Here is a 20,395-nt window from a genome sequence, read left to right on the forward strand (position 1 = left end):
ATCCATGTCCTCTGTCTCTGTGGCGTCATCTGTGCTAAACACAGCCGCCGGTGCGAGCCAGCGTTAGACAGGATGTTTCATGTAGGTGTTCGGCTCGAGTCGCCGGGTCTTCTGTGAAAGAGTCAGAATGGACCACGGCAGGTCTCGCCGCTACTGGAGAACCGGTTTGAGCCGCGGGGTCTTTTCCTGCTAGGAAAGCAGACATGACTCACGCGGGTCTTACCGGTTCAGCTAAGATAGGAGCAGGCCCGTCGAGTGACGTTCCGCTCCTGTTTATGAGTGAAGCTGGGACGGGCTTGTTACGGAGTAACCGCTTTGGTCCAGCTCTCGCCCCACGTACCTCTCCTTGCCGTCGGCTGTGATAGACTGAGTGTGGCGGGGTGGGGCCAGTGCTTGGGTCGGATCAACTGTTAGTATGGTCTCGCCTTGGAGCCCTGGCTTGTGTCCTGACTGGTTTTTCCCTTACTGGGGCCAGCAAGAGTGTATGGTGCGGTCGTGTAGCTCCGCTTATGCCAATAGGAGCTAGCCCTGTGGGGCGGAGCTCCACGAAATAGAACGATGGTTTCGTATTGTAACCCTAGTTCTATGAGTGGAGCGGAGCCCCACAGGGAACAGACTTGCTGACCCCTCAGTCTGCTCGCTGAAAATTTCGGTTAGGGGCAGATGTGCGGGCGTAGCCCGCTTATACAGTGGTGCACCGGACTTGGTTGGACACAGGTGCGTGTATGTTTTTTTTTTTTCTTCAGTCAATGTAGCTAGCTGGATTTCGCTAGTCAATAGGAGCTAGCCCTGTGGGGCTCCGCTCCACTCATAGAACTAGGGTTACAACACGAAACCATCGTTCGAGTTGGCAAATCTTAAGCCGCCTTCACACTATTACGGAAAAATTACCGCGGTACGGTTCTGAAAAGACCGGAAGTCATTCGTTTCCTATGAGAGTCCGCAGACCGCATGCGACAGGACTCCGAGGGATGCGGTGCGGACAAAATTCCGCTCCAGTGGACGTCCGTATGCGTTCAAAAAATTGAACTCATCCGGCAAATCCCAGTCCAGCAGTACGACCGGGAAATAGCGTTGCTATGGTTTTGGTAAATAATGGTGTGTGTAGACAATGATAGATCGCTTTCTTGTCACTTTACTTGAATAATTTAATGTTATAAACTATATCAAAAACAGAATTAACAAGCCCATGTGATCTAGTGGAGCACGTTGTCAACATAACAAATATAACGAATATAACCAGACAATCTAACCAGCATAGAGCCGGCTTCGGCTATGGCTAGTTAGCTAACGTTAGCTATAAGCTTCGTAGATTTGTCAAACTTAATAAATACGACACACACACCACCCAAAGCTGTCAAAATAGTTCAATATTGGTGTAACTAAGATAGCTGGGTAATAAAATATTTTTTTCCCACAGACACATTTTGCTACAAAGTCTGTAACCTTTTAATATAGTTTGGCAAATTTCTACCGCTTCGATGTCCGCCATGACTGTTGACAGATCACTGACTGCTCGGTGACGTCGACACTTGACGTATCGTCCGGTAGTTCTATTTCGCGGAGCTACGCCCCATAGGGGGGCTTCGCTCCTAGTGGTTTACCCCGTTGCCAAGGCAACGCAGACTGAATATGAATATTAAAAATTGAACGCATCTGACAGCCAATCAGGTACAGGTGCCTTACTCTCTAAACTGTATAAAAGAGAGCTAAACCCATCAAACTGCTCCCAAAATATTTCAGCGAGCTGAAATATTGACTGAGTGTGAAGATTTACCTCAAGTATAAACAAAGCGGTCAGCAACCTGGAAGCGGCGGGACTGGGAGACATTCAAGCCCCACCAAAAGCCCTTCTAAGGGCTCAGTGTTGCTGCCGGAAGCTCAACCCGAAGACGGACCGGCACGATTTGTGCTTCGTCTGCCTCGGGGCCCAGCATGCGAGGGATGGTCTGCTTGTGCCTCCCCCGTGCGCGCCGTGCTACCTCCTGCCGTTGGTAGATAGGCAGTATCGTGCTGCGTTTCTTGCTGAGGAAGTTCCTCTGACCCCCGTGGACTCACTCTCTATGGCCGCCTCCGGTTCGGAGTCCGGTTCTGAGGGAGAGGACGAGGAGGAGGAGGAGGAGGAGGAGGAGGGGAGAGGCGCTGTCGGCGATCGGTTCGGTCGTCCAGCCCCCTCCCAGGTGTATGAACCCGAGGACTCTGACGGTTCGTTGGACCGCTCTGAGAGTCCCGGGGGAGGGCACAGGGTCTCTGTGACCGGAAGCTTTATGCCGTCCTTCCGCCGGGAGTTTCCCGGTATCCTGGAGAGGGCGGCGGCTTACGTCAGCATCCCCCTACCACCGGAGCCGGTCGAGGAGGAGCTGCCTGGATGGAGCCACTCCTACTTCGGTGACCGGCAGGCGAAGAAGGGGAAGAGGCTGCTCCCCGCGATGCCACGCATGGAGTCCTTCATCGAGGGATCGTGGGAACAGCCTGTCACAGCGAAGGCACCTGTGAAGTCCTTTCTCCACGCCACCCAAGTGGTCGGGCTGGAGAGGGATATTTCTCAGGGAACCCCGTCCCTCGAGCACTCGCTGGCGTCCCACCTGGTCCCGGGGGCGGTCTCATGGGCGTCCAGCAGGAAGGCGTAGCTACCTGGGGCCAAGGACAGGGCGACTGTGGCGTTCGCAGTGAAGATGTATGTGCTGAACGCTCAGTCTGCAGCAGCCATCTCCATCATCGCCATCCTGGGCACCTCCATCGCCAAGATGACGGAGGGATATGGTCCGCTGACCGCCGATCTGACGCGAGCGGCTTGAAATTTCAATTTCCGCCCATTGTCCATTGTATTGTCCATGTAGGCCGGCCCTGCCTTCCTACATTCCTTCCTTCCTACCTTCCTTATATTCAAAGAATATTCAGTATGACAGTCTTATTCAGGCTGTAAACTCATATTAATACCTTTTGTTCTTTTTCAGCTATTTAATTCATTAAAACCGTATGAGTTATAATGAGTGTCTAATCTATTAGTATAGTACTAGCAGTAGTAACTTGAGCATGTGCCCTTGTGTCCCTACAAACACCTCCACAGCTAGTGCTTCTCACCTCAACTTCCATACCAATACCTCCATAGCTACTGCTCAACCCCGGCGGGGCTAGAGACACGCGCTCTTCACTTAGGGGTGCATGGGGATGGCCTGGCGGTCACTGATATATTAATGCGCCTCCCATTTGATCCAATGCATTGTAGTTATTGTTGTTGCTTGGCAACCCTTTTGTTAGGGGAATTATTTTGCTTGGCGGAATTGAGGTAATGATGCTTCGTTTTGAATAAAGGTTAATATTTTACATTGCTGTGTTTATTTTACACTAATAGCTGTAACAACCGTTGTATAAAAGCAACAAACCACTCGAGGCGTGTGTTATAGTGATTGCCTAACAACGCCCCATAGCTGTTATAAAATCACTAACACACGGCCTCGAGTGGTTTAATTAACGCACACATAGTCGTTGATGACCAACGTTGATTATCCGTTACATATAGAACGGTAAAGCGGCTTTGCCCTTAGTATATCGTGAATATACAACGGCTCGCAATCAGATTGCGAGGTCGGAACTACCCGTTGTATGCGAGCCAGACACCACTGGGTGGCGTCAAGTAGTATACTACAATTATCCATCATATGTGTTTTAGTGTAGTACGTAGCCTACTAAATAGTATGAGTCGCAGTATATATTACATAGTATGTAGTGTTGACTTTCGGACACAGCCCTAGTTTTTGGACATTGAAATACCAAAATGTGATTCACAACTGCAGCCAATAGAGGTAGGCAAATTGCTTCGTCTCATGTAGAATGGTAAAACATTGGCTTCATTATTAGAGACAATGAGGTGGCTCTTAAAAGAGCCTTTGTGGGTATTGAAATGATAAAGCAATTCAGACCAATTTAGGCGCGCTCTCCGCGAATTCGGCGGGCCAGCTGGATGTCCTTAGGCATGATGGTCACTCTCTTGGCGTGGATGGCGCACAGGTTGGTGTCCTCGAAGAGGCCGACCAGGTATGCCTCGCTGGCCTCCTGCAGGGCCATCACAGCAGAGCTCTGGAAGCGCAAGTCGGTCTTGAAGTCCTGAGCGATTTCCCTCACCAGGCGCTGGAAAGGCAATTTACGGATCAACAGCTCGGTTGACTTCTGGTAACGACGGATCTCTCTCAGGGCTACTGTGCCCGGCCTGTAACGATGGGGCTTCTTCACACCACCGGTGGCTGGTGCGCTCTTACGAGCCGCCTTGGTGGCGAGCTGCTTCCTCGGAGCTTTGCCACCGGTGGATTTACGGGCGGTTTGCTTGGTTCGGGCCATGACGCTTCTTTCCTTCTCTGCGAGTTGGGAGTTCTATCTCGAGAAACGGCTATGTACAAGTTTATATCGCCGCCCGCAGCCATGCGCTGATTGGACGGCCTCTCCGTGCGGCTTTATTGGCTGTCGCCTCCTTCTCCGGTGGCCATTGGACACGGAGCCTGGTGTCAAGCGCGCCTAAAATTCAAATGGGCCACCTCCCTCGCTCCACTTCCAACGGGCGTATTTGCTCCCTTTATCTTCAATCTACTCAAATTATTTTGGGGGATTTCTACGAATCATTTTCAAAGTAATTTGAAGGACAACGTTGCAGTGGAGCCCTGGCTTTAGAGGCAAATTTATGTCAATTTAACCCGTGACCCGCCACCACCAAGTTTCTCTTGTTTACACACGTTTTCTGAAAGCATCCCTTATTTTCACTAAATTCTGAACACAAATAATAATCAATAAATTAACACGAAATGTAAAATCCCTCAAATCTGCAAGATGAAACTGCCATTCAAACAAGGCAAATGTCTTCTCAAAATTGTATTTTGTGTTCATAAGTTATTTCTGAGAACCAATTGAACACCAATATGGTGAGTGGGAAACACTAGAATCCCCCCCCCCGCCCAAATACTGTAGCCTATAGCCTACAATCACAGTAAACAACGGTGTGTAAAATGACTTAATATAAAAAGAACTGCTGGGTGAAGAATGACCCCATTAACTTGGAAGGCATGCTGCACACAGGTGAAGTGAAACGGTAGCTAAAGTTCATTGTTAGAGGATCGTACAAGTACACGCGCTTTTTAAAAGATTCAAGTGGGTGGCTCTTAAAAGAGCCTTTGGGATTTTCGGGAGACTTAACAGTAACGACTTTACTTGGCTTTGACAGCCTTCTCGGTCTTCTTGGGGAGAAGCACTGCCTGGATGTTGGGCAGCACGCCGCCCTGGGCAATCGTCACGCCTCCGAGTAGCTTGTTGAGCTCCTCGTCGTTGCGGACAGCCAGCTGGAGGTGACGGGGAATGATACGAGTCTTCTTATTGTCGCGGGCAGCGTTGCCGGCCAACTCCAGGATTTCAGCAGTCAAGTACTCGAGCACAGCGGCCAGGTAGACCGGTGCGCCAGCTCCCACACGCTGGGCATAGTTGCCCTTACGCAGAAGTCTGTGAACACGGCCCACGGGAAACTGAAGACCGGCGCGGGATGATCGGGTCTTCGCCTTTGCCCTAGCTTTTCCTCCTGTTTTGCCTCTTCCACTCATCTTGATTACGTCAGTAATTCACGGTTTACGACAGTATGATACTACGCTAATCGGAACACCGTTCTTTTATACCTTGCAGAAACGGGCGCCCATTGGCCACAGGGCCGTTGTCGTCTTATCCAATCGGAGCGGCACCCCCGAGGCTTGAAATTCCTGTGTTGTAGCATGTGCACAACAATCCACGCAAGAAAAAATGCGCAGATGGCAGCAGTAAAAAAGACAAGAAAAAAAGGCTAATCTGTAAAAATAGATTATTATTGATGATAATAATAAAAGGCAGTCAGGTAGCCTACTAGTTGGTTCAGCTCAGAAGTCAGTCAGAAATGGCATAATTATACAATGACCTATACAATGACCTCATCCCCTGCAGTCGATTTCAGCCTGACTTTTAGTGGGTGTCAGTACAAAAGAACGATAGTTACCTATTGTAACTCCAGTTCTATGAGTGGAGCGTAGCCCCATAGGGGGGCTTCGCTCCTAGCTGTTTACCCCGTTGCCAAGGCAACGCAGACTGAATATGAATATTAAAATTTAACGCATCTGACAGCCAATCAGGTACAGGTGCCTTACTCTCTAAACTGTATAAAAGAGAGCTAAACCCATCAAACTGCTCCCAAAATATAAATATTTCAGCGAGCTAGAATGAGGGTCAGCAGGGCCCGAAGCCCTATGGGGCTACGCTCCACTCATAGAACTGGAGTTACAATAGGTAACTATCGTTCTATTTCACGGAGCTTCGCCCCATAGGGAGGTTTCGCTCCTTGTGGTTTAGGCGGAGCGAGCGATGCCCTATGTACCCCTGCTGAGCCTGACATCCCGACGGGACATCAAACCCGGCATGGCTGAGGCCAAGGCGCCACAGTAACACAAGCATTATAACCTTACAATGCCATGATACACAGGCCCCGACCCACCCGCCACTATCAGTGCACTGAAGGGCGGGGTAAGAGATGCGCTGAGAAGGAGACTAGGTAGGGCGTCAGTTACGCATGGTAACTCTAGCCTACTATGTCCTTCACACAAGTCAATTACGACCACAACAATCTCACATATAACACAAAGGGGATGTGGAGATAACAGCCGTATCCACCTGCTAGGAAAAACCTGAGGGCAGGTTACCTGATGGAACTGAACACTGAGGCCAGTAGCACCCAATCAGTCCATCACTGCATGTCCCGCCGCGCACCCCTGACAGCTGTGCTCAGCACAGATGTTGCCAGCGAGTCAGACGGGACATCCAAAAGATAGTAGCGGATAAAAGGCGACGGCGTCGACCAAGATGCCGCCGCACATATATCCTCCACACTAACCCCACTGAAAAGGGCCACCGACGTAGCCACTCCTGTAGTGACCCTCCCAGGCAGAGGGCAGCCCGCTGCCTTATAGGCTGTGGTGATGCCCTCACACAGCCAGCGGGACAGGCGCTGCTTGGATAGAGGCGACCCCACCTTGCCAGCGCCGTAGCAAACCAGCAACTGAGGCGTGGACCTCACCGCCGCTGTGGCCTCGACATACCGCGCCAACGCACGGACGGGGCACAGACGGTGTAGGCGAGCATCCTCCCCGTCCTCATGCGGTGGAGGATAAAACGCCCGTAACTCCAAAGCCTGTGATCTGTAAGAGCTCTTAACCACCTTCGGCAAAAAGGATGGGTTAGGATGTAACACTGCCTTGCTGAAATCACCGGTGATGGTGAGACAGCCTGACTGCGTCGACAGAGCACACAGATCACTGACACGCTTACCCGAGACCAAAGCGAGGAGTAGCGCCGTTTTCACCGACAGCCACTTGTGTGACACCTGTTCCAAAGGCTCGAATGGCGGTCTCACAGAGCGCATTCAGCACCAAGGACAGGTCCCACTGCGGCGGCGTGGCTCTGACCGTAGGCCTAAGCCTCCTGGCGCCCAACAAAAAACGACTCACCAAGGGATGCGTGAAAACTGTAGTCTTGGCGAAACCCTCATGACAAGCAGAAATGGCTGACGCTGTGCCACTTAACCCCAACTCAAAACATTGTACGTCGCTTTAGACTTAGAGAATGCATGCATGTCTATGGGCGTTTCTCAAAATACCGTTTTTCTAATTATTTGAATTTGTAATTTCAATAATGTATAACCCAACAAAGTACGTATCATGTTGGAGCGAGTCGGGACGGAATTTAGCCACAATGCAAAGGGTCACAGCATGGCGGCGATCAGCTCTGATCATCGACTGCGCAGTCCTGATCCTTACGAACGCGCCCACGGCCTGCGCTGGTCCGCCGCTCTCTCACTACTCCTCTCATTTCAGGCGCCAAAAAGACAATGTTGAATAAACTACGCGTCGATCTGATCCCCGTGCACGCCAGTTGACCATGAACATGCATCAGATAATGAGTTTTACCCTACAGTTTAAATTCATAGCCTCCCATTACCAGTGCTGTGGAAGTGTATTATAATAAAACACCAGCGTGTACAGCACGTTTTTCAGTACCATTAGATTAAGTGCTTTATATCGGAATTATTACTGTTGGATGTGCGCCCGCGTGAATCCGGTGGCCATACATGGAGATGCGCTTTTATGGATGGGTGGGTGGCTCTTAAAAGAGCCTTTGTAACGGTAAAGAGGACAGAAAAAAGACGTTTACTTCTTCTTGGGGGCTGCCTTCTTCGCCTTGGCAGCTTTGGGCTTGACGGCCTTGAGCTTGACGGCCTTCTTGGGGCTCTTTGCTGGGGCTTTTTTGGGTGTCGCGGGCTTCTTGGCCTTTTTGGGGCTCTTTGCCACCTTCTTACCGGCGGGCTTCTTGGCTTTCTTGGGAGACTTCTTGGCAGCTGCAGGCTTCTTAGCCACGACCTTTTGGGGCTTCTTGGCTGCAGCGGGCTTCTTGGCGGCTACCTTCTTGACCTTCGGGGCGGCGGGCTTCTTAGCTGGCTTCTTTACCTTCGCCTCGGCTGCTTTGTTGATCTTGAAAGAACCGGAGGCGCCAGTTCCTTTGGTCTGTACCAAAGTGCCCTTGGTGACGAGGCTCTTGACGGCAATCTTGACGCGGGAGTTGTTCTTCTCCACGTCGTAGCCGCCGGCAGCCAGTGCCTTCTTGACCGCTGCCAGGGAGACTCCGCTCCTCTCCTTGGAGGCGGAAACAGCCGTGACGATAAGCTCGGCGACGCTGGGTCCCACTTTCTTGGGCTTGGCTGCTGCCTTCTTCTTGGGTGCCTTGGCCGGAGCGGCGGCTGCGGGAGCTGGGGCGACTTCTGCCATGTCTATCTTGAGTTTGCTCTGCGGTATCACACACGTACTGTATGTCGGTCCTGCTGACTGTGAGTCCTCGACGCTGCGAGGGGTTGGCCTTAAACGCGCCATGAGAACCGTGTGGACTCAGCTCCACCACCGAGGAGCTCTCGGTTACCAAAACGATGTTCCTCTTGTGTTTTCTCCTGGTGTATAAAGGGCTAAAAATCAAAGTTGGAGTGGAGCACAAGTCCGAAAGCGAATGTGACAGCGAGCAGCCTATTTGTCGTTCGAAATAAAGTTGTTTGGGTAGCGGCGGCCTCGTCTGTTTATTCGCTACCGGGTAAAAACACCGCCGTTCATCTCTCGGATGGAGCCGTGCGCACTAGCTTTCCAGTGGCATTTGACTCCTAAAATGTCTAAAAGTGCATGCGATTATGGACAGAAATCGTTGCCCAGTGAGACAAGTTGTCTGGCAAGGGGCTAAAATGATTTAGGGTACACAGAAGCGGTGCCTATGTTTTTAAACGGGGTCTCTTTTGGGGTGCGTAAAGCACAGCGTTGAAACTGGGGCTGAGACCTGGTCCCTATCAAGCTGGTGTCTGCCCGTGTGTGTAGGCTACCTTTCGCCCTCCCTGGGTGATTCACATTTGGATTCCCTGCAGAATGACTTCGCCTGGTCTTTTTGGACTGTCTGTCGCCTATTACACCCCTCGTCTGGGGCAATGTCCTCGTTTGGTTGGTAGCCTATGCAGTGAAGTGACCTGAGGCGCACCGGCTGCGTTACATAGGATTGCAAAAAGTGACAAGCAACCATCACAACACACACGCGTCGTTTTCTTTTTACTGAATTTGATGACCTTGCTATAAAAATGTTTGAATCGCATCTTGAGTGGCTAGGCTATTGTGCCATGAGAATTATAGAGAACGCAGGAGCCCAGTCGCCTAGCCGATCCTATCGCAGCCCATGTAGTGAAGATAGGCCTATAGCCTACATGGAAGGACATGTAGGCGCTTATTGTTGAGTGATATGAGCAATTAGCTCTTTCTGGGCTGTGTGATTTGGGATTCTGAACGAGTCTACCTGATGTGAATAGGCGTGGTCAAGGCAGAATGAAATAAATGTGGCTTAATTTCTAAAAATGTTTATCTCAAGCAAGATTGTGTTCTTGAGCACAGTATTTACGCCTACAGGGAATAACAAGATAAGTGACTGAGTGGGAACTGCTAAGAATCAATCTCCTATAGCCTACCATGTTAGACTATTGCTAACAACATGAGTAGAAACTCGAGAATCCAGAGGCGATCAACAGAAGGTGTTTACTTCAACAAGAGCATACAGTCTCATACAGAGAATACAGTCTCAGTGAGTGTCCTGCAGGAGAGATGCCCTTCGCACATAGGCCTAACAGTTGTATAATATATCTGTTTCTATCAGTTGTCACAGGCTGCTTCTATCAGTTGTCACAGGTGGCTTTTCAGATTGATGGTTCATCTTATTATAAGTTAGGGCAGTGCCTTCTGTCCAATACTGTTGATTCAGCTGTCTGGTGCCGATTTACACCTTATTGGGGCCACTTTCTGTGGGCCACGGTCATCCCTCCCTGTCCACTCTTCAAAGACTGTTCATTACAAACTTTAGTTTTAATATCCTTTGTTCAAGTCCTAATGTATATGCCTGTCATATGGTCCCTCAATTCCTAGTCCTTACGCACTAGGCTACCTTAGCACCCTAGTCTGGTGACCTTAGTCTGCCCTGCTGCTACTCTGTGACAGCCAAGGCCCAGCTTCTGATTTGCACACACAGAGCCTACTCTGCCAGTGTTGAATCATCCATCATTGAGATACACAGAGTACATATAGTTTATTTCTAAGGCATGTGAAGACTACTTAAACCTTCTAAATTCACCACTGTAGCCTATAGGCAGCTGCAAATAAATCGCTACACTCAGTCAAGCAGATACAGCTATCTACGATGCAATAGTGAATGATGTCTACTGTGGAATAGTTTTATTTTCTAGGATATGCAGCCAATTTTTAGATTTATGACTGTGAACAAGTCATTAAAAGAATATGGGGAACACACCTGTCAGAACAACTGGCTGCTGATATCAGTGAGGAGTGATAGCGGTGAGAGCGACAGTGTGCAGTGGAGCTCTTATGGAAATACCCCAAAATGCCCAATGCCAACATGGTGCCCTGGGCTCAATGCTGACAGGACTTTTAGTGGGGTGGAATTTAAGAGGAAACAAGGGAGGCAAAAAACAACCTGGCGAAGAACTGTGAGCTCGGAACTAAAAATGGCTACCTAACTTGGGACAAGGCACAACATGCTGCACAGGACAGGGCCAGATGGAAGCAGAGAGTCACAGCCTTATGTTCCTCAACCAACCAAGAGGATTAAAAGTAAGTTGAGTAAGGAATAACAATCCAACTGCAGACCGTGTCCTTTTGTTAGTGTGACCATTTCTAGGCTACCTAGCAACCTGCTTTGGTGTCCTTGTGGACATATCAGGGTTTGTCGTTTGCTAGATTTTGAGAAAGCTGTCCTGTGATGTGTCATGCTAGGTTCAACACTGACCTGAGAATCAACTAGGCTAAGGGCTTCAAAATTCACAAAACTCATCTCCAATGATGTATTTCAACTCAACAATGTATTTTAAATTCAACGGAGTCATTATTAATCATTGACTTTATTTTCTGCAAATGCCATCATTTTGTTTACAAAGACTTCACGCACCACTCGCCCATTATATGCCAATGGGTGGGAGGTGTAAACAAAATGCTTCAACAATGGATGACCATGGAGAAAATGTCCATATGTGTCTCAAATAATTAATTTTCCCCATAGGGATTTTGGACTACACTCCACAATGGCGGCACTGCTACATCCAATAAATTGACGTCAGACCACATGCCCCACAGCAGGGAAAGTGGGCTGGGGGTTAGGGATCTCCTGAGCATGCGCGGTCAATTTGGTTCGTTGGGGAAACGAGGACGTCAGAGTTCAACGGAGAAAATGACGGGAGCCTTGCCTAAACATTTGCATACTCCCCCTACATATACCGGGTGATTACCGCCGCTTTACATTTGTTCTTGAGAAGAAACGACACTTAGAAAAATGCCCGAACCGGCTGCCAAGTCCGCGCCCAAGAAGGGCTCTAAGAAAGCCGTCTCCAAGACCGCTGTCAAAGGCGGCAAGAAGCGCAGAAAGTCGAGAAAGGAGAGCTACGCTATCTACGTGTACAAAGTCCTGAAGCAGGTGCACCCCGACACCGGCATTTCCTCCAAGGCCATGGGGATCATGAATTCCTTTGTGAACGACATCTTCGAGCGCATTGCCGGAGAGTCCTCTCGCCTGGCGCACTACAACAAGCGTAGAACCATCACCTCCAGGGAGATCCAGACCGCCGTGCGCCTGCTGCTCCCCGGTGAGCTGGCCAAGCACGCCGTGTCCGAGGGCACCAAGGCAGTGACCAAGTACACCAGCTCCAAGTAAAGAGGCGGCTTTTCACGCTCCAATCTACCCAAAGGTTCTTTTAAGAGCCACCCACATATTCTATAAAATAATGCAATTCCATGATGGTAGAGACTCGATTTTTATGTTTAATGTTCGTATACATTGTGTGCTCGGGATGCGTGCTGTAATTAATTGATCACCGAATGTGTAATTTGTTGACCATCTCTCTGGGGATCAATGCAGTGGTCTCTGTAAGCCTGGGGCATTGCGCGCCTTTTCTTATTCTTCTAAGCCCCCCGGTAACGTTAGAATACACGGATCGCAGGCTTGGTCGACAGCGATGATATTTACTATTGATTTAGTGTAGCTACGAGTCATCCCCGTCGGTAGCCGATCACGAAATATGACCAAGTAGACTGATTCTAGAAGTAGACTGATTCTAGACTATTAGCCCATTACGGTGGGTGACAGTTGAGTGGGATTCAAACCTCTTCTACAGGAAAACAATGCCAGCAGTGTTGGGAGGAGCAGCCATTCTTGCATTGCCTCGCAGCCAGACGACGCGAAAATAAATATTTCACAATAGAAACTGGACTTCCAAGCCGTCCGGGACGATTTGAGTGGGAGACCTAGGCTAGGAAACTTGCACTGCGGACTACAACAAGCTACAATTCATTGTAACAATTCCAATCGGAATAACGGCGAAAACGTATTTTCCTCTTAGAAACTCCGCTAGCTGATGGTCTTTAATTGTTGACGTAATTCGATAACGGCACTCGGTTGATTTTATTAACGCTACCGCTCGTGAGCTGCAATTGTGTACAGCACTTAGAATATCTTACAATACTTAATCTGGAGCTTTTAAATAAAATGTAGTCATACATTTACTATGAGCATCTATTGCGCATGACTGAGCATTCGAAATAGAGACAAGGCTTTCAATTGTAGATGTGGGTGGCTCTTAAAAGAGCCGTTGGGTCGGTATGCCACAAATTATCCAGAAAACGCTTATCCGCCGAAGCCGTACAGGGTGCGTCCCTGGCGCTTCAGAGCGTAGACCACATCCATGGCGGTGACGGTCTTTCTCTTGGCGTGCTCGGTGTAGGTCACGGCATCACGGATGACGTTCTCCAGGAACACCTTCAGAACACCGCGGGTTTCTTCGTAGATCAGGCCAGAAATACGCTTCACGCCACCACGACGAGCCAGACGACGGATCGCAGGCTTGGTGATGCCCTGGATGTTATCACGAAGAACCTTGCGATGGCGTTTGGCGCCTCCCTTGCCGAGTCCTTTTCCTCCCTTACCGCGGCCTGACATTTTTCACACTTCGTGTATCAAGTTGTTCGCTTGACTGCTGCACTCCAGAAGTGTGGCTTGTTTATTATGTCGTGAATGCGGATGTGATTGAACACAGTGGGCGCATTTTTCTGCCTGGGTGGAGCCCCACTGGATAGAACCTCCTACCTCAGCCCAACCCTTCAAGCAGCACGTCCTCAACCAGGCCAGGTCCAGCCTGGCCTATGTGCGTGGCTGGCTTGTTTCTGTTAAGGAGGGGTAGGACGGAAGCTAGTCATGCCACTGAAATAGCTGTGAATTGAAATGACATGAAATAATGTCTGATAGATGAAGATCGGTCTTGTCGCCTGGACACATCAGTTCCAATACTAATCCAGCACAATAAGAGTGGGATAGCCAGTTACCTCACTATAACTAGCAGCAGCATATAACATTAATGGTAGTGGTCAGTGGCTAAAGAAGTTACACTGATGATTCCTGTAACGTTAACTATTTTGCTGCAATTGGTTCAGTTTCTGTTTCTCGACAAAGGTAAGGGATAAACCCAGATAACATAAGGCTAGCGGACCTACAGCGGTTACCCAATGAACGAGTTGGCGGACCTCAGGCGGAATATAACACAAGGCTAGCGGACCTACAGCGGTTACCCAATGAACGAGTTGGCGGACCTCAGGCGGAATATAACACAAGGCTTGCGGACCTACAGCGGGTACCCAAAGGACGAGCTGGCTGCCTTGAAAATGCATGTTTATCATAGTTTTTAGCAGAGGCCCATAGACCTCCATTATAAAGGGGGTGCGCACACAGAGGAAAAAGGAGCTAGCTTACTACTGCACGGATCAGTTAAATGTTGGTGTGTACGGATCGGTTTCATTGAGGACAAAGCGACATTTGAGCTAAACTTGTAATGACAGCGGCGTTCCCCTATATATATATGTATAACATCCAGTGACAAAAAGTCTCCAATACCAGGGTTTGAACTCCTGCCCTTCCACATGGGAATCAGGCACTTTATCCACTATGCCACCAGGGGCCTCATTTATCATTGAGATACGCCTTTTTTTACACGGTCTTTTCCCCGATTTCAGGCGTACGCCATTTCCCCCCCACCACAGCGCGATCTATCAAGCCGAAAGGGCAAAAATTTAGTCGCCTTTCTACGCGCTTTTGTACGACACCTCTCAAGTAGACGTACCGATTTACACGGTTTTCTACACCCTTTTTGAACACAGGGGGAACTGGCGACCCAGGTGATGCGTCGGTGAATTACAATGTTTGATGGAGAGAATAAGAGCGACAGTTCATGAACGCACAATCATGTAGGCTAATAGCCCAATTCAGCACAAACATATATCGCAATGCAAGATTAGACCTGTCCTCTAACCGGCTCATTCATGGTCCGATATGGATTTGTTCCCCAAACTGAACCTATGCGCTGTCCCAAACCTTTCCGCGCTATATGTCACACACCTAATGCAGGCACTCCATCAAACGGCAATAATTGACCAATTAGATTGTCATTAATATGTGATCATGTGGACCTGTTTGCTGTTTGGTAAGCATATAAATGACAGTCCTCCTGTGCGTAATGCGAGCCTAAATGAATCCGGCGCTACTCGGCCTACTGGCCGAGATAGAACTCCAAAGAGGTGACGGCGATGGCGACTGCACCCACATAAGGGCACCATCAGTGAATGAATACGTCTATGTGAATCGCAAAAATGTGCACACTATAAATACCCAAATCATATGTGACGCCGACATGCTCATCACAAGTGTAGTGGCACGGTGGCCTGGCTCCACGCATGACTCATTCATCCTGGCGCACAGCAGGGTAGGGGCTAGACTGGAGGCAGGTGCTGCGCGTGACGGCTGGCCTGTTGGTGTGTGCATAGCCAAGATACATATTATTTTTCTTTTTTACTTTAATCTTTATTTGCATATTCCATCCATACAACGACAATAAAATAAAACATAAAAACTAACAATAGCAGCTTATGGGTACTTCCATCAATGCAGCTTTTTTCTCTTACTCAAATATTACAATTTCAATATTAGTGGTATCATCACACTTCCTTCTATAATCCATCCATTTTTCCCATCTCCCTTCAAACTTTCCTTCCTGCATCCTCAATGCATGCGTGAACTTCTCCATAACATAAATCTCCTCCACAACACCCAGCCACTGCTCCTTGGTTGGGGGTTCCACCTTATACCAAGCCCTCGTTATTGTCTTTTTACTAGCAACCAATAGTACTTTCACTAGGTATCTGTCCCCTCCTTGTACATCATCCTGTGTTATGTTTGCCAAGATACATATTCAAAGCTGATAAGAATGAGAACCAGTCAAGACCCCACCACAAAATGAGGACCCAAGCCCTCAACCCCCTCCCCGTCATGAGGGTTACCAGCGGGGTCAAAGGGCCCGCGCTGAGGTCATGCGCCAGCTATGAAGACACAAACAAGTAAGGTTCACATTGTTACCATTTTATTGTCTGTTGGTGGGTGACTGTGTGAGGTGTGTGAGTGCGTTTGTGAGTGAATGTGTGAGGTCCGTGAGTGTGGTAGTGAGTGACTGTGTGAGGTCCGTGACAGCATGTGTGAGGGAAGGAAGTGCAGTGAGGATGTCCTGTTGGCTCTGGTGGTGTAGTGTGGTGACCTCCACCAACTGCTGCACAACTGCCCCCAATCCCTTCTGCCATGTCCCTCTGGGCCTCTAGGGTCCCTGTCTGGGCCTCCAGCACAGTGTCTGAGAGGAAGCCCAGACGGTTTCCCTCAGGGACCCTTGATGCAGGGACGCTGGCAGCCGGAGGTGGAGGCGTGGGCGGTGGAGACGGAGGCGCTGGAGATGGCACTGGAGGTGGAGGCCGGCGCGCTGGAGGTGGAGGCACTGGAGGTCGTGGCGCTGGAGGTGGAGGCTGCAACCGGCCGCGGGCACGACCGTCAGGTCAAGGACCACTGCAGACTCCCCCTCCTCTGAGTCCCACCCCACGTCAGAGTCTGGGGAAACAATTTCAGTCATTTTCTATGAGTTTGTCTGAAAACTTTATTTTCCATTAAACATTTTATTGTGTAGCCATATTCATTTGATATGTGTTTCTGTTGGCAGCCAAATAAATGCTTAAGTGTGATTTACCGGGTGATTTAGATGAGAGTCTTAATTTCCCAGAGGGGAAAATGTTTAATGTGGTCCAACATTATGAAGTGATCATCTGTGTTATCGCTCCCTGTTTTTGGTTGGAAAAACACGGGTTATGGGTTGCCTGGAACGCGGCATTACTTACGAAGAGATGAACGGTTCCTTCTTGCGTTTAGTTTGGTGTTTGCGCTGGGAGTGTTTTGGGGGGCCACCAGAATCCTAGGGCCGGCCCAGCGACCAAACGTTAAACATTTGGGCCCAATCTCAAACCACCCCCTAAGCCCTCGCCCTATCCACTCCCCCTCCGTTTGCGCGTTCACGCCGAGCTTCGCCATGTTAAGGGCCGTCCCAAACCAATTATCGCGGAGTGCGCTTGGAGTGCGAGTGGGCTGTCAACCCCTTAAATAGCAAGCCTGCGGCCCTTTTCGAATCCAGCTCCTCTTCCCTCGCCATATGCACTCCCCCTCGGTTTGCGCGTTCACGCGGAGGCCGCGCCATATTAAGTGCCATCCGAAACCAATTCGCGCCGAGTGGAAGTGGCTTATAACACCCTCGGTAGCGAGTCTGCACCAAGCCCCCAGGATCAGCTTGGCGCATTGAAGACACCATGGGCTTTCAGGCCAAGCCCGGTATTGCAAGGCACGTCACGGCATGCGGCCCAAGAACCTTATTTCCCATGTTAGTGGATGATGATAGATAGGGCTAGAAAAGGAAAACAAAATTTTTCTCGGTATCATTCAGCATCAGAGACCAATCTAATCAATATAAACTTTTAATTCAATGGGGTTTTGTTTGTTTTTGAAGCCACCAATACCTGTAACGAGCCCATTTGAAACATGTTCTGTGCACGAGCCTCGGGGACGCTGGTCGCGCGTTCGTGAGTCCTGCGAGCTCGGCGGAAAACACGTCACCATAGGAAGACCCGCCCTACTCTGCCTCTGATTGGATAGGAAGTCATGTAATGACGTCGGCTAACATGCTAAGCTTTTAGCAATGAAGCTGCTACGATGATGCTAATCATAGATATGAACGTATGTCTATGATGCAAATGATCATGACATGTGGTTACTTTAGGACATTGTTGGAAAAGATCTAGAGGGTAAGTGGGTCAATGTTGAATAACTTAGCTAACATTATCTAATGTTACATTTCTTTATATTAACATCAACTAGATAGGCTAGCTATGCTAACGGTAGCTAATGCTAACGGCTTAGGGTTAACGTTAGTTAATGCTAACGTTACGTTCGGAGGTCTCATGTATTTCAATTTTAACAATGTTGAGCATGATCAATGTGACATTGTTCATACATTGATTACAGTCTGTAATCTTGTCTGGCATTATTTAGCTATAATGGGCTGATGCTACTATAGCATTTGCCACATTATACATCAAATTAATCAAGCATAGTTAGTGTTATTACCTGAAGGCATTATTACCATTGCAAGTAAGCATGCCATGTATATGCCATGCCTGGAAATCAAATTAATAGTGTAATTCTTCCCCATCATAGCTCATTGTACACTGATATAATCATTCTCCTTGCCTTTGCTAATACTCATCTCTTTTATCAAACTTTGTGCTAGGAAAGAAATCTGGCTGTGATTCGGCGCTAGTGCTCATCCAGGCTGTTGTCATCTCCCGCCTGGACTCCTGCAACTCCCTACTTGCTGCCATCCTGCAACGTTGGCCATCAGACTCCTGGAGAAAGCTGCTGCTGACCTGGTGTTCAACAGCCCCATGCTCTTCCACAAAACTTCCCTACTCCGTTCTCTGCACTGGCTCCCTGCGCTGTCCCATCCAGTTTAGGACTGTGGTGCAAGCCTACAGGGCAAATGAACAGCTCCCTCCGACCTCCAGGCTGTGGTCAAGCTCTGCTGCCTTGAGGTGATTGGTTCCCCAGTTGCTCCAAGCCCCCCTACGGCAGATTGGCGTGGCCATGGCTTTTTTCTGTCCTGGCCTCACAGTGGTGGGAACTTTCCACTGATGTCAGTACAGCAGAGTCGCTGCCCATCTTTCGCCGCATGCTGAAAATTCACCTGTTCAAGATGTGCCCTGGACCCTTCCTTTTAACACCTATTTTATTTGTTCTTGTACTTTGTCTTTAGCAACAGGTTAAGCTCTTAGACGCTTGTTTAGAAAGGAGATGCACTTATGAGTTCTAGCGAGCAGTGGTACTGTAGTGAAGCTGCAGTGTCACTAATGAAAGACTAATGGGGTGCACCTGAACTGGGCCGCTGACAGAGGCTCTGATCACCCTCGGCTGGACTTGATTGCTGAGGGGTGGACTAAGAAAGCAGAGCCAGTCGGGCAGTCTGGGGAGCGGAGCTTCATTTCCGTCAGGGCAACTAGTCTGACGAAGCAATTGTTAACTTGCACTCACGGGAGAGGATAACATGCCTGTCTAGCCCAGCTTAAACTATGCGCCCATGTACCAGTGTGCCGACTCAGGGTGATATCTAGTGTGTTTGCAATTGAGTGTGCCTGCCTATACAGGGTGATCCAGTGTGGACTTGATTGATGTTGCACATGGGCGATTGGAACTAAACTAACCTTGCGTTGCATTTGTCTTTCTCTCTTTGGCTCTATCGTGTCCACTCTGCTGGCGCTGATGGATGGGTTGGACAGTCAAGGGGAGCCAGTGGTCCAGTTCCTGTTCATGCTTGGTTGTTGCCTACTCACCTTCCCATCTCCTGCATCACCTGCCACCTGTCTCCGCTCTGCCCAGCTGCACCTCATCCCTCATTACTCTTAGCATTAATACCAGTCAATTTCCCTTGGTTCTCTGTAAGATCATCCAGTCATCTACCAAGTCTGCTCAGCTCTTCTGTCTGCCATATTTTAAGTTGTTTATTGAAATTGAGTTAAAGTAGTTTGTATGGGTCAAGCATCCTCCAGTTTGTATGACTCAAGATCTGTTTACTGCCATGTATATGGTTCACACATACTAGAAATTTGACTAGGGTTAAGGCATACACTGGTGACATGTTTTTAATTGTTTTGTGATCACTGTCTTTGTGATATTTTCTGATGACCAAGCCTTTGATCTAAGCAGAGCCTTAGCACATTATGGAGGAACCATGTCCCTTTCTTTTACCGATCCCTGAAAGCAAGACCTGTGAATGTCCTGAACAGTGTGGTGGCCACATTTGTTGGGAATTTGGGTGGAAATAGTGTTGAACATCATTGCATAGTTTGACTGCCATTGCATACCAACAATAAGAGAAGGTGGAGAAGTAGGCTATACCTAGAAAATACTATAGGTGTGCAATTCGTTTGTACAGTCTGGTAGTTAAATGGTTAAAAATAGGCAAGCAATAACATTGGAGGGAAATGTATACTGACACTGATTGTTTCAGAAATGGTCTGAGACAAAATAATGAAATGTTATACATCAGTATTGTGAAACACTGAACATATTTTAATGACTGACAAGGAGAGAGGAAACAGTACAAGTTAATCAATAATAACTAGGCTCACTATGAACAGTGTGTATTATTGGCTCTGTTCTGACATCAGTGCACAGTTCATTCCACCACTGTGAGGCCAGGACAGAAAAGAGCCATGGCCGTTACAATCTGCCGTAGGGGGGCTTGGAGCAACTGGGGAACAAATCACCTCAAGGCAGCAGAGCTTGACCACAGCCTGATTGTGGGCTGTGGTCAAGCTCTGCCTGGTGTTCAACAGCATGGGGCTGTTGAACACCAGGT

The 20,395-nt window shown here is 48.8% G+C and overlaps 5 protein-coding genes across 5 annotated transcripts; 1 reads left to right on the forward strand and 4 right to left on the reverse strand.

Annotated features, from left to right (window-relative positions):
- Positions 1-3,927: 3,927 nt before the first annotated feature.
- LOC311321834 (histone H3.2) lies at positions 3,928-4,338 on the reverse strand (the record flags this gene model as incomplete). The annotated part of the gene is made up of 1 exon (XM_084453849.1): positions 3,928-4,338. The coding sequence occupies one exon, from the start codon at positions 4,336-4,338 to the stop codon at positions 3,928-3,930; it is 411 nt and encodes a 136-aa protein (XP_084309975.1).
- Positions 4,339-5,195: 857 nt separating this feature from the next.
- On the reverse strand, positions 5,196-5,582 carry LOC311321847 (histone H2A-like; the record flags this gene model as incomplete). Its single annotated transcript, XM_084453862.1, has 1 exon — positions 5,196-5,582. The coding sequence occupies one exon, from the start codon at positions 5,580-5,582 to the stop codon at positions 5,196-5,198; it is 387 nt and encodes a 128-aa protein (XP_084309988.1).
- A 2,622-nt stretch (positions 5,583-8,204) lies between these two features.
- Positions 8,205-8,819, reverse strand: LOC311321808 (histone H1-like; the record flags this gene model as incomplete). The annotated part of the gene is made up of 1 exon (XM_084453823.1): positions 8,205-8,819. One exon carries the CDS (start codon positions 8,817-8,819, stop codon positions 8,205-8,207), a length of 615 nt encoding a protein of 204 aa, XP_084309949.1.
- Positions 8,820-11,910: 3,091 nt separating this feature from the next.
- On the forward strand, positions 11,911-12,288 carry LOC311321877 (histone H2B-like; the record flags this gene model as incomplete). Its single annotated transcript, XM_084453892.1, has 1 exon — positions 11,911-12,288. One exon carries the CDS (start codon positions 11,911-11,913, stop codon positions 12,286-12,288), a length of 378 nt encoding a protein of 125 aa, XP_084310018.1.
- A 969-nt stretch (positions 12,289-13,257) lies between these two features.
- Positions 13,258-13,569, reverse strand: LOC311321890 (histone H4; the record flags this gene model as incomplete). Its single annotated transcript, XM_084453904.1, has 1 exon — positions 13,258-13,569. The coding sequence occupies one exon, from the start codon at positions 13,567-13,569 to the stop codon at positions 13,258-13,260; it is 312 nt and encodes a 103-aa protein (XP_084310030.1).
- Between the last annotated feature and the right edge of the window lie 6,826 nt (positions 13,570-20,395).

This window comes from Borostomias antarcticus, assembly GCF_949987555.1.
Source record: "Borostomias antarcticus genome assembly, chromosome: 19".
Taxonomy (NCBI): Eukaryota; Metazoa; Chordata; class Actinopteri; order Stomiiformes; family Stomiidae; genus Borostomias; species Borostomias antarcticus.